General features: G+C 46.8%; 2 protein-coding genes across 5 annotated transcripts in view; one reads left to right on the forward strand and one right to left on the reverse strand.

Moving 5' to 3' along the window:
- Positions 1 to 13,323, forward strand: part of LOC148144778 (uncharacterized) — a 33,685-nt gene extending 20,362 nt beyond the window's left edge. The window contains exons 1-2 of one of the 4 annotated variants that reach the window (XM_087975111.1): positions 6,698 to 6,716; positions 11,412 to 13,323. In XM_087975111.1, the coding sequence (XP_087831237.1) occupies positions 11,809 to 12,681 (873 nt within the window). In that variant the 5' untranslated portion in view covers positions 6,698 to 6,716; positions 11,412 to 11,808 and the 3' untranslated portion in view covers positions 12,682 to 13,323. Of the gene's footprint in view, positions 1 to 6,697; positions 6,850 to 11,411 lie in introns of those variants that run through there. The other 3 variants (XM_087975109.1, XM_087975108.1, XM_087975110.1) reach the window with 3 other exon arrangements.
- The window catches only part of LOC148144770 (uncharacterized), a 392,813-nt gene that overhangs the window by 298,217 nt on the left and 81,129 nt on the right, over positions 1 to 13,467 (reverse strand). The window lies entirely within an intron of this gene.

Raw genomic sequence — 13,467 nt, forward strand, 5'->3', positions numbered from 1 at the left:
CCAACCCCCACCTCTCTCACTCTCTCACTCTCACACACACACACACACACACACACACACACACACACACACACACACACACACACACACACACATCCATACACCTCCTTCATCTACCTATGGCATTCTCAGCTACCTTGTCCCCAACCCCACCCTCTTCCCATTTATCTCTCAGCAACCCCGGCCCACAAGCCTCGTTCCTGATGAAGGGCTTATGCCCAAAACATCAATTCTCCTGCTCCTTGGCTGCTGCCTGACCTGCTATGGTTTTCCAGCACCACACTCCCGGCATAATTTTAAGGTAATTGGAGGAAGGTTTCGGGGAGATGTCAGAGTAGGTTCTCTACTCAGATAGTGGTGGCTGTGTGAAATGCACTGTCAACAGTGGTAGTAGAGTCAGATACATTAGGGACATTTAATCGACTCTTGGATAAGCACATGAAAGTTAGTACAATAAATGGTATGTCGGTCAGTCTGATCTTAGAGTAGGATAAAGGGCCGGTACTGCATCGAGTGCCGAAGGGCCTGTACTGTGCTATGTACCTAAGTAGAGTTAAAAGTTTTGTTTTATCAGCAGTACAGTCAGATCCGAGCAAACCAAGGACATGCAGGTCATACTGCGCTTAGACAGAGTGAGGCATACAGGGTTACAGCTGCACAAGAGGTGCGCAGAAGCAACATTAGATTTCAAATTGGAGAGCTCCATTCAGCATCTAATAATGGCAGGGAAGAAGCTATTCTTGAACCTGTTGGTACATGTGTTCAAGCTTCTGTATCTTCTGCCTGACAGAACATGGTGCAGGAGATCATTCCCGGGGTGGGAGGGGTCTTTGAGGTTGGTAGCCTTTCCACGACAACGAGAAGTGTAGATGAATTACAGGAGTGCGAGGTTGGCTTCCGTGATGGACTGTGCTGTGCACACCACCTTCTGTAATTTCTTCCGGTCCTGGGCAGAGCAGTTGCCGTAGCAGGACGTGATGCACCCAGATTCAATGCTTTCTGTGGTGCATCTGTAAATGTTGGTGAGTGTCATTATGGACATGCCGAATTTCTTGAGCATCCTGAGGAAGAAAAGGCATTGTTGTGCCTTCTTGACCGTTGCATGGGTACGTTTAGATATTTAGCCACTCCTTTCTCACTATTACTAACTCCTTTACTTGATGCAGTCAGTCAGTTTCATACCTTGTGCTAAATATTATGAAGGGCAAAGGTAGTGTACATACATAATATGAAATCTTTAAACTTGAATTCATTTTAAAGAGCAGAACAACGTATTTATGGTAAAAATGGGTAAACTTAACAGGTTTTATGAAGGGTGAGAGTGGGAAGTATGTGGAGGTGCATGGTAAAACAGGACCAAGTCTCCATGGCTTTGACAACAGGAGGTCATGTCTGACAAATCTATTAGGATTCTTTGTGCAGGTAGTGAGTAAGTCAGACAAAGGGAGAGCCAGTGGACGTGAGCGATTTGGATTTCCAGAAGGCCTTTGACAAGGTGCCGTGCAGGAGGCTGCTAAGTAAGATCAGAGTCCCTGGTGTAGGAGCAAGGTACTGGCACAGATAGAGGATTGGCTGACTGGCAGAAGGCAGAGAGTTGGCATAAAGGGGTCTTTGGAGTTCCAAAGGGGTCCATGCTGAGAATGCTTGGACAGCCCAGGAGAATGGTCAGAGAAGGGGCAGATGGAATACAATGTGGTAAAGTCTGAGGTTATGCACTTTGGTGGGAAGACCAGAAACGGAGACTGTTCTCAAAATGGGAAAGGCTTCGGAAATGTGAAACAGAAAGAGATTGGGGAATCCCAGCTCGGGGAGGATTGTAACATTCATTCGGGGTGGTGTGGAAAGGATCGTACCATTGAGATTTGGGAGGATTGTACCCTTAATGGCTGTGGGGGAGTAAAGGATTATACCATTCAGAGGGGAACGATTGCATCATTCAAAGGTGGAGGGTTGTGGAGGAGAGGATTGTACCATTCACATCATTGGGTGTGGATTGTACCATTCACAGAGAGAATTATTTATTTTTATTTTTCAGAATTTCCAGGATACAGGACATATGCCAATTTTCCCCACCAGAAATCGACTGAAACTGGGTGCACTAAAAAAATCCAGCAGGAAGATTATCAGTAAAAAAGGTCTAGTTTCAGTCATAGCAGTTAAAGACTTATAGAGTCACATGCACAGAAACAGACACTTCATTCAACTCATCCATGCCGACTAGATGTTCCAATCTGGCCCAGTCCCAAGTTCCAGCATTTGCTCCATATTCCTCTAAATATGAACTATTCATCTAGACACCTTTTTAAATGTTGTAATTGTACCCACCACTACCTCTGGCTGCTCATTCCATAACACTCTACCTTCTGCATGAAAACATTGCCCCTTAGTTCCCTTTTAAATCTTTCTCCCTCTCATCTTAAACTTATACCTTCTAGTTTTGGACTCCTCCATTTCGGGGGGTAAAAGACCTTGGCTATTCGCCCTATCCGTGATTTTCATGATTTTATAAACCTCTCAGGTCACCCCTCAGCCGCCTCCACTCCAGGGAGAACAGCCTCAGCCTCGTCAACTTCTCCCTATCGCTCAAATCCTCCAACCCTGGGAACATCCTTGTAAATCTTTTCTGAACCCGTTCAAGTTTCACAACATCCTTCCAAGAGGAAGGATGCCGGAATTGTACACTTATTTCAAAAGGGGCCTAAACATTCTCCTGTACAGCCACAACATGACCTCTCAAATCCTATACTCAATACTCTGACCAATAAAGGAAAGTATACCAAACACCACCTTCACTATCCTATCTACCTGCAACTCCACTTTCAAGGAACTGTGAACCTGCACTCCAAAGTCTCTTTGTTCAACAACACTCCCTAGAACCTTCCCATTAAGTGTAGATGTGCTGCTCTGATTTGTTTTTCCAAAATGCAGCACCTCGCATTCATCTAAATTAAACTCCATCTGCCACTCTTCAGCCCATTGGCACATCTGATCAAGATCCCATTGTAATCTGAGGTAACATTCCTCATTGTTCACGACATCTCCAATTTTGGTGTCATCAGCAAACCTACTAACTATACATCTATGTTCACATCCAAGTCATTTGCATAAAAAACACAGAAAGGAGTGGACCTAGCACCGATCCTTGTGGCACTTAAGTGGTCACAAGCCTCCAGTCTGAAAAGCAACTCTCCACCACCACCTTCTACCTTTGAGCCAGTTCTGTATACAAAGGGCTAGTTCTCTCTGTATTCCATAAGATCTAACCTTGCTAACCAGTCTCCCTTGGGGAACCTTGTCAAACACCTTCCTGAAGTCCATATAGATCGTGTCCATTGCTCTGCCCTCATCAATCTTCTTTGTTCCTTCTTCAAAGCACTCAATCAAATTTGTGAGACATGATTTCCCATGCACAAAGCCATGCCGACAATCCCTAATCAGTCCTTGCTTTTCCAATTATGTATAAACCCTGTCTCTCAGGTTTCACTCCGACAACCTGCCCACCACTGATTTCAGGTTCTCTGGCTTTTCCTTATCACCTTTCTTAAATAGTGGTACCACGTTAACCAACCTCCAGTTTTCTGGCACCTCTCCTGTGACTATCAATGATACAAATATTTCAGCAAGGGGCCCAACAATCACTTCCCGTAGCCTCCCACAGAGTTCTCTGGTACACCTGATCAGGTCCTGGAGATTTATCCACCTTCGTGTTTCAAGACATCCAGCACCACCACCTCTGTAATATGGACATTTTTAAAGATGTTACAATCTATTTCCCTACACTCTATATTTTTCATGTCCTTCTCCAGAGTAAACATTGATGCAAAATACTTGTTTAGTATCTCCCCCATCTCCTGTAGTTCCACACATTGGTTGCCTTGCTCATCTTTGATGTGCCCTATTCTCTCCCCAGTGACCCTTTTGTCCTTAATGTATTTGTAAAAACACTTTGGATTCTCCTTAACCCTATTTGCCAATGTTATCTCATGTCCAGTTTTTGCCCTCCTGGTTTCCCTTTTAAGTATACTCCTACTACCTTTATACTCTAAGGATTCACTCAATCTATCCTGTCTATACCTGACATATGCTTCCTTCTTGTTCTGAACCAAACAATCAATTTCTCCAGTCATCCAACATTCCCTACACCTACCAGACATTCCTTTCACCCTAACAGGAATATACTGTCTCTGGATTCACGTTATCTCATTTCTGAAGGCTTCCCATTTTCCAGCCGTCTCTTTATTGCAAACATCTGCCCCCAAACAGCTTTTGAAAGTTCTTGCCTATTACTGTCAAAATGAGACATTCTCCAATTTAGAATTTCAACTTTTAGATCTGGTCTATCCTTTTCCATCACTATTTTAAAATTAAGAGAATTATGGTCGCTGGCCCCAAAGTGCACCCCCACTGACACCTCAGTCAGCTGTCCTGCCTTATTTCCCAAGAGTAGGTCAAGTTTTGCACCTTCTCCATAGTTATATCCACATACTAAGTCAGAAATCTTTCTTGAACACGCTCAATAAATTCCTCTCCATTTAAACCCTTAAACCTATGGCAGTCCTGGTCTATGGTTGGAAAGTTAAATCCCCTACCATAACCATATAAGGGGAAATGAGTTTAAAACTGGGCACAATCCTCCAGGTGCAGTTTCAGCAATGCTATGTTTGGTTGCAGCAACACTTCCTTCCCTTTATGTTCTATTCCTTTAGCGATAAAACCGAATGCTGCATTCACTTTCTTACTTATCTACTGTACCTGCATGCTAGTTTTCTGTGACTCATTAATGAGGATACCCAGATCCCTCTGCACCAGATCACCCCAAACCCTCTCTTAGATAATAGGTTGCTTTGCTGGTTTTGCTTTCGATCAAAATGCATGACCTCACACTTATCCACCTTAAACTCCATCTGCCACATTTTGGCCCACTCTCCTAACCTATCCAGATCCATTTGTAAGGTTCATATATCCTCATTGCAATTTACCATCACACCTATTTATGTGTCATCCACAAATTTGGCAAATGAGCCTTTTATACGTGTATCCAAGTCACTAATGTAGATTGTAAATAGCTGGGGTCCAAGGACCCAACCCTGTGGCACCTGACTAGTTACGTCTTGCCATCCAGAAAAAAAAGCCATCAATTTGGACTGTCTGTCTTCTGCCCATCAGCCAGCCACCTATCCAAGCTGATAAATCAGCCCATATTGCATATGATCTAACCTTGCGAGTTAACGCTTTCTTGGCACTTCAGCAAATGCCTTCTGAAAAGCCAGATATATTACATCTACAGGATCCCTATTATCCACTTGTTCCATCTATGAAGAACTTAGTCAAATCTGATTTGCCCATCATAAAACCATGCTGACTCTGATGGATAGAGTTTTGACTTTTCAAACGTCCTGATATTGCTTCCTTGATAATTGACCCTAACACCTTCCCAACAACAGATGTTAAACTAACTGGTCTGCAATTTCCCACATATTGCCTGCCTCCCTTTCTGAATACAGGCATTACATTAGCATTTTTCCAATCCACTGGAACCATAAGATCCTAAGATATAGGAGCAGAAACTAAGCCATTCAATCATGGCTGAAACGTTTCTCAAATTAGATTACTTACAGTGTGGAAACAGGCCCTTCGGCCCAACAAGTCCACACCGACCCGCCGAAGCGCAACCCACCCATACCCCCACATTTACCCCTTTACCTACACTACGGGCAATTTAGCATGGCCAATTCACCTGACTTGCACATCTTTGGACTGTGGGAGGAAACCGGAGCCCCCGGAGGAAACCCACGCAGACACGGGGAGAACGTGCAAACTCCACACAGTCAGTCGTCTGAGTCGGGAATTGAACCCGGGTCTCTGGCGCTGCGAGGCAGCAGTGCTAACCACTGTGCCACCGTGCCGCCCAAATCCATTCTCCCGCTTTCTTTGATCACCTTGACAATCAAGAACCTACCTATCTCTGTATTAAATAAACTCAATGAATCTCATGTCCAGGGAATTTTGGAATATTGTAACTGATGAATCCACAATCTCCACTGCCACTTCCTTTAGTACCCTAGGATGTAGGCCATCAGGCCCAGGGGATTTGTTTGCCCTCAATCCTAATAGTGTACCTATCAACGTTGATTGTTTAAGTTCTACCTTTTCTAGAGCCTTTGACTTGCTCGTTCCAATACGAATGGTACTGCTGTCCTCTAACGTGAAAACTGAGGAAAAGTATTGATTTAGCAGCTCTGTCATTTCAGTGTTCCCCTTATTAACTCACCTGTTTCACCTTCCAAGGGACCAACATTTACTTTAGCGACTCTGTTCCCTTTGGCAGACCAACAGAAGCTTTTGATATTTTATGCTATGTTTCTTTCGTAATTTACCTTACCTATTTCTATTCATCTTTGAAAATCCCTTTGTTTGTGTCTGGAAGTTTCCCGATGTTTCAGCTTTCCAAAGGTCTGGAGTAACATTCCTGAACAGGCTGGGGGCGGGGAAAACCAACCCCCATTGTCCCCTATTGGTTGGAGGGCTCCCCCAGCCACGCCCCTCAGTTGGAGACGACGCCGTCTGGACCACGCCCCCTGTAAGTTGGCGCATGTGCAATGGGACAAAGACAGTGTTACTGAGTGTGGGAGAGGAATGGCGCCGGCGGCTGAAGGAACAAGAACAGGAGCCGCTGGAAAAGCTGAGCAGATCCGGCAGCTCGTGTCGGGAGGAATGTGAGGAGGTGTTTCGGGTCCGGGGATCCTCCTTCAAAACAGGACCAGGTTTCAGGAACATCCCGGGGAGGTCGCCAGGCCCGAGCGCCAAGACCTGGCTCCTGCCCCCGGGGAGAGGAGACGGTGAGACAGGGTAGGATTGGGGACCGCGGGAGGAGGGAGACTGGGGAGTTTATAAACTCCTAGGGGGAGGCCTCAGGCCTCCAATAGAAGCCCCACAGGCCCAGTGTTTACTTCACCGGCGAAGGAGCTCTCGGGTTGCCCGGGCAACCGGCCGCCAGCTTTGTGAGGGTCAGGCGCCTGTTGTCTTGGGACGGGGTTGTTGGATTGTTGTATAATATTGATCATCTCTGTACTTCTAATCTTAAATATTATAAAAAATGTACACTGGCTTCAATTTATGAATTCTAAGTACAGAAGCAAAATATAAACATCTCCTGACATGTATCCCAACATGTGCAGAGGAGCTAAGACTGCCTCAAGATTTACTGAGGTGCTGAATCAATAGCTCTTTCCCTTTTGATTAATGAAGGTGTGCCCAGCAGACTCCTGTACACAGCCTGTTCTGTCAGCCTTTATGGGAAAGATAGGATAGCAAAACCGAGACACCAATGTAGCCAAGTGTTTTAAAAAATTCTCAAGGTCAGGTTCGTAGGAGAGTAGTCTGACACAGAACAAACGACCAAGAGGCGAGTCTGCTAGAATATGAGCATTTTATTCCCCGCAGCGTCGCCACAACCAGGTCTCATACTTACAACGGGTCTGGCTTATACTCACTCTACATGTTACCGGAACTGGGAGCCGTCAGTTCTCGTAGAGCGGTTGCCAACAACCCACGCTCGGCGGTTAAACGTAACCCCGGAGCAGACTCTCCGAACTGGAGACTTTTCCAGCTGATATACTCTTTTCCAGATATAAACATTCATGTGAACAGCAGAGCAAGGCTAAAAAACACATTCCATTCTGGTTACATACAGATAAGAAGATTCACACGGGGAGGTGTGTAATAAGATTCACACGGGACTAAGCAACACCTCCATTCCGGTTAGATTCACACATGTATTGGGACATAATTTTTAACCGTTTCACCACATTCCACTGCTTGGCCCAATACATGTGTTACATTATGATTCACACATGTATTGGGACATAATTTTACACCACATTCCACTGCTTGGCCCAATACATGTGTTACATTATGCTTAATTCAGTTCAATTCGTTTCAGTTAATTTCAGTTCAGTCAATTCAGTGTAGTTCAATTCAGCTCAGTTCAGGTCTGTTCAGTTCAATTCAATTGTGTTCAATTCAGTTCCGTCCATTTCAATTCAATTTAGCTCAGTTCCATTTTGTTCCGTTCAATTTGATTCACTTCAGTTCCACTCAACATTATGGTTAATAACAGTGGTTTATAATGGGGGGGGGCAGTCTTCACTAGGTGGTCTCTAGTCTGTCTACTAACATTTGTGTTATCTACCTCGTCCAGCACTCCCAGCAACAGGGCATCCCGCACACAACAAACGGGTTAGCCTCTGAACCCCTTCCTTAATTGTTGTCCAAGTTCCTTCCAAGGGGGGCCAATCGGACGGGAAGGGATACTGTTCGGCCACTGCCCTGGCATACATCCCAAATAAGGTCCCCATACTGCGATCTATTACCATATCCTTGGCTTGTCTGCGGTACCCCAGGTCTATGGCAGCATCCTTTGCTAATCCACCAAACTTGGGAGCATCCTGATAGTCTACCTGCACTTGTTGCCCCCCTTCCTCGAGGAGCCGAATTAGCCATAGCTCTAACGGCTCCCCAGGATTACGTCGGGTTTTCTGGGTGATAAACAGCACCTCATCGGTAGTGAAGTCTTCCGTTAATTCAGAGAATTCTGCAGGAGGCTGAGCCCGCGGTAATTCATGCATAATTGCCTCCCCTTGTTCATTCCGTATAGGGTTTCCTTTCTCATCTAACATTACCTCCCGTTGCACTGGGAGACGTCTCTGAACCTGCTTTCTCCTAACCACTGGTTTAGCTTGGAGTACGGGTGGGTCCTCTTCGTACTGATCATCTGAATCTCCCCAAATGTTCCCATCCCAATGATCGATATCCCACCGATCCCCGTTATTTAACTGGGCTACAAACGCCCGTACTTGTACCGGGTCCGGGGTTCGAGGGACCTTCCTTTTCTCTTTCCGTTTCTTAGCAGACAGATACATAATAGTTCGTCCTGCTAGTTCAGTTAATGCTGTCAATTCAGCTTTTAACTTCATAATTTCCTGCCTCAACATAGAGGCATCTCCCGAACTGAGTTCCTGCTCATGTTTCAGGAGGGCTAATTCTGCTTCAGCTTTTTGGCGCTTGTCTGACTGTTGTCTACAAGCCGCCGCACAGGCCCACATCCTCCGCTGTACCCCAGGCAAGGGGTTCTTCGGCAGGACTGGGATCCTCTCAAGGGTGGACAGCAGCGACCCTGGGGTTCCTACGCCCTCGGCCTCCCAGTTCTCCGGTCGCCCCCCACCATTTCTCAAACAAACTGCCACGCCATGCCACGGTCCATGCCATCCCGGGACGGTCGGGACCTCCACAGTTTGTTCCTCTGGTTTCTTAGCCTTTTTCCAAAACATTGTTCTGTATCAAAATCTTTCCTCAATTGCGATTGACCCTGCTCGCAGCGCCAAATGTTTTAAAAAATTCTCAAGGTCAGGTTCGTAGGAGAGTAGTCTGACACAGAACAAACGACCAAGAGGCGAGTCTGCTAGAATATGAGCATTTTATTCCCCGCAGCGTCGCCACAACCAGGTCTCATACTTACAACGGGTCTGGCTTATACTCACTCTACATGTTACCGGAACTGGGAGCCGTCAGTTCTCGTAGAGCGGTTGCCAACAACCCACGCTCGGCGGTTAAACGTAACCCCGGAGCAGACTCTCCGAACTGGAGACTTTTCCAGCTGATATACTCTTTTCCAGATATAAACATTCATGTGAACAGCAGAGCAAGGCTAAAAAACACATTCCATTCTGGTTACATACAGATAAGAAGATTCACACGGGGAGGTGTGTAATAAGATTCACACGGGACTAAGCAACACCTCCATTCCGGTTAGATTCACACATGTATTGGGACATAATTTTTAACCGTTTCACCACATTCCACTGCTTGGCCCAATACATGTGTTACATTATGATTCACACATGTATTGGGACATAATTTTACACCACATTCCACTGCTTGGCCCAATACATGTGTTACATTATGATTCACACATGTATTGGGACATAATTTTACACCACACCAAGTAATCTGAAGTCACGCTTTGGTGCTTTAATCGCCTCAAACGCATGCCATTCAGAATAATGTCAAGGCTATAGGGGTACCAGGCTCCCCAAGATAGCCGGGATGGATAACATACAGGAGAGCTGAAGTGTTATCCTTATCAAGCCTGTAACGTCTTCACAAATCTCTAACAAGTTAGTTAAATGCAGTGTCCCCGTCAGAAATCCCATGCAGGCTCTTCCTAATCAATCCACCTTTCTCCATGTGACTACTAATTTTGACCAGAATAAGTATTACTGGAAGCTTCTCCACCAAATTTAAACTGGCAGGTGGGACTAGATTGGGTTGAGATATCTGGTCGGCATGGACGGGTTGGACCGAAGGGTCTGTTTCCATGCTGTACATCTCTATGACTCTATAATTGCTGAGATTAACTTTACAACCTTTCTTAAACCAGGCTGCAAAGTTTGCAATTCTCCAGTCTTCTGGCACCTCCTCCAAGTCCCTTCCTTCAAGATTGTTGGGCGGCACGGTGGCACAGTGGTTAGCACTGCTGCCTCACAGCGCCAGAGACCCGGGTTCAATTCCCGCCTCAGGCGACTGACTGTGTGGAGTTTGCACGTTCTCCCCGTGTCTGCGTGGGTTTCCTCCGGGTGCTCCGGTTTCCTCCCACCATCCAAAGATGTGCAGGTCAGGTGAATTGGCCATACTAAATTGCCCGTAGTGTTAGGTAAGGGGTAAATGTAGGGGTATGGGTGGGTTTAGCTTCGGCGGGTCGGTGTGGACTTGTTGGGCCGAAGGGCCTGTTTCCACACTGTAATCTAATCTAAAAAATTTCATCAGTGCCTTGTCAAACTTTAAGGACCAAATGCTTATCGAAGACTTCTTTCATGTAAATTTTGAACTCTTGGGAGGTCATGTTGCGGCTGTACAGAACATTGGTTAGGACACAGTTGGAATATTACGTGCAATTCTGGTCTCCTTCCAACGAAAAGATGTTGTGAAACTTGAAAGGGTTCAGAAACGATTTACAAGGATGTCGCCAGGGTTGGAGGATTTGAACTATAGGGAGAGGCTGAACAGACTGGAGCTGTTTTCCCTGGAGTTTTGGAGCCTGAGGGATAACCTTATAGAGGTTTACAAATTTATGAGGGGCATGTATAGGATAAATAGACAGTCTTTTCCCTGGGTTCAGGTCTGTTTCCATGCTGTACATCTCTATGACTCTGTTGGTTGCATCTGTAAGATCCTGAATCAGCACCTTGAGGAGAATTAGAGTGGAGTGAGAACAGAGGGGGAGAGAGAGTGGGATGGTGCGTTCCATTTTGTGGAATAACAAAAGAAAAGTATAATCTGCAGAAAGTAGAATTGCTTGTTCAGAATTGTTACACTGCACTAAGTGTAATAACTTTTGTAATCTCTTTTTACAGAGTATTTGAAGATCTGAAGACGGAAATTTCAAAATCGCCTTATGTCCGACGCATTGACTCTTCTGCTCCTTGGATGCTGCCTGACCTACAGTGCTTTTCCAGCATCATACTTTTGAACTCTTGACTCTCCAGCATCTGCAGTCCTCACTTTCACATCAATGTCTGACAGTGACACTGGGACATCGGGACTGCAACGATTTTTGACTGTGATTCTGTGAGAAGGAGCAAAGCGTTTGCTTCCGGCTTGAATACATTTTCAGAATCAGTGGGACTGGATGAGAGACCCTACGTTGCAGCGCAGTGAGTATGGAGCCTGAAACAGTTATACAGCCTGGAAAGAGGAATTCACGGCAGGGTGGGGCTGTATCCACGTTTGTGTGCAGCTGAAGCTTCGGCCATGGAGAAACCCGAGGAATCCCGCCCCGTGAAGAAACCATGGAAATGTGGCGACTGTGGGAAAGGCTTCTGTGCCCCGTCTGCTCTGGAGACTCATCGGCGCAGTCACACCGGGGAGAGGCCCTTCAGCTGCCCCGAGTGCAGGAAGGGCTTTACCCAGGCATCTGCCCTGCTGACCCACAGGCGGGTCCACACGGGGGAGAGGCCTTTCAGCTGCCACGAGTGTGGGAAGGTCTTCAGCAATTCTTTCGCCCTGCTGAGGCACCAGCGAATCCACAAGGGGGAGAGGCCACTCTCCTGCCCCGAGTGCGGGAAGGCCTTCAGTGATTCCTCCCACCTGCTGACCCACCGGCGGGTCCACACAGGGGAGAGGCCCTTCAGCTGCTCCGAGTGCAGGAAGGCCTTTACCCAGGCCTCTGCCCTGCTGATCCACCAGCGGCTCCACACAGGGGAGCGGCCCTTCAGCTGCCCAGAGTGCGGTAAAGGCTTCAGCGATTCCTCCACCCTGCAGACCCACCAGCGGGTCCACACAGGGGAAAGGCCCTTCAGCTGCTGTGAATGCGGGAAGTGCTTTACCCAGGCCTCTGCCCGGCTGAGACACCAGCAGTCCCACACCGGGGAGAGGCCCTTCAGGTGCCCCGAGTGCGGGAAGGGCTTTGCCCGGGCTTCCAATCTCCAGACCCACCAGCGGATCCACACGGGGGAGAGGCCCTTTAGTTGTCCCGAGTGCGGGAAGTGCTTTACCCAGGCCATCACACTTCAGAAACACCAGCAGGTCCACATAGGGGAGAGGCCCTTCAGTTGCCCCAGGTGCAGTAAGGTGTTCATCTGCTCCTCCCACCTGCAGAGGCACCAGCAAGTTCACGTGCCATAGCAGGGGCATTGAAGGAGTGACGGCTGAGTGCCATTATCGACTGGAGTATTAACCCAGTTCAGGGCCTCCCGGGTTCGAATCCTGCTGTGGCAGATGGTGAAATTGGAATTCAGTCAGTAATCTGGAGTTCCAAGTCTAATGATGAAGCCATTTTTGGGGGGGGAGGGGGAAGAAACCCCCATCTGATTCACTCACGTCATTTTTCGGGAAGGAAACTGCTGTTGTGGGAAAGGATTCACTCAGTCGTCCCAGCTGTATCCTTTACCCTGTCTGGCCTATGGTTGACTCTACACTGCCCCCACCCCCACTCCGTTCTCTTCCCCAGTGGGCCCCTCCATCTCCCCAGCAAATGAACGGGGAGAAACCTACTTGGATATAGAGTATACGTTGAAATTGCTGAATGAGACAATACTTCCGACAGGTTAAGAAAGGGAGTGTGTGCACTTTGACTTTGAGCACAATAAAGGGTTACCTGAACTTACCGCCAGGCTCAGACTCTCATTGAAGGCTTTGAGCTTCAAATGGTTTTTGTTTTAAACCTGTTGATTTCTTTCAGCCTCCTGCACTAAGTTTCCAATGTCGTGTATCAGATGGAGCAGTGAATGAGTAGCTATTATCGTTGGAAATTGCAAATATTTCAGGAGTGCAGGTACTGTGTCGATTTATCGGCATTGTAAAGTTTACTGGCAGCACCAGGAGGTGTGAGCTGTGTTAATTAGAAATGATGTGGAGTTGCTGGTGTTGGACTGAGGTGGATAAAGTTAAAATCTACACAACTCCAGGTTA

Source organism: Chiloscyllium plagiosum, unplaced genomic scaffold (assembly GCF_037043375.1).
Source record: "Chiloscyllium plagiosum isolate Xiang-an unplaced genomic scaffold, Cpla_swu_hap1 HiC_scaffold_27, whole genome shotgun sequence".
Classification (NCBI taxonomy): Eukaryota; Metazoa; Chordata; class Chondrichthyes; order Orectolobiformes; family Hemiscylliidae; genus Chiloscyllium; species Chiloscyllium plagiosum.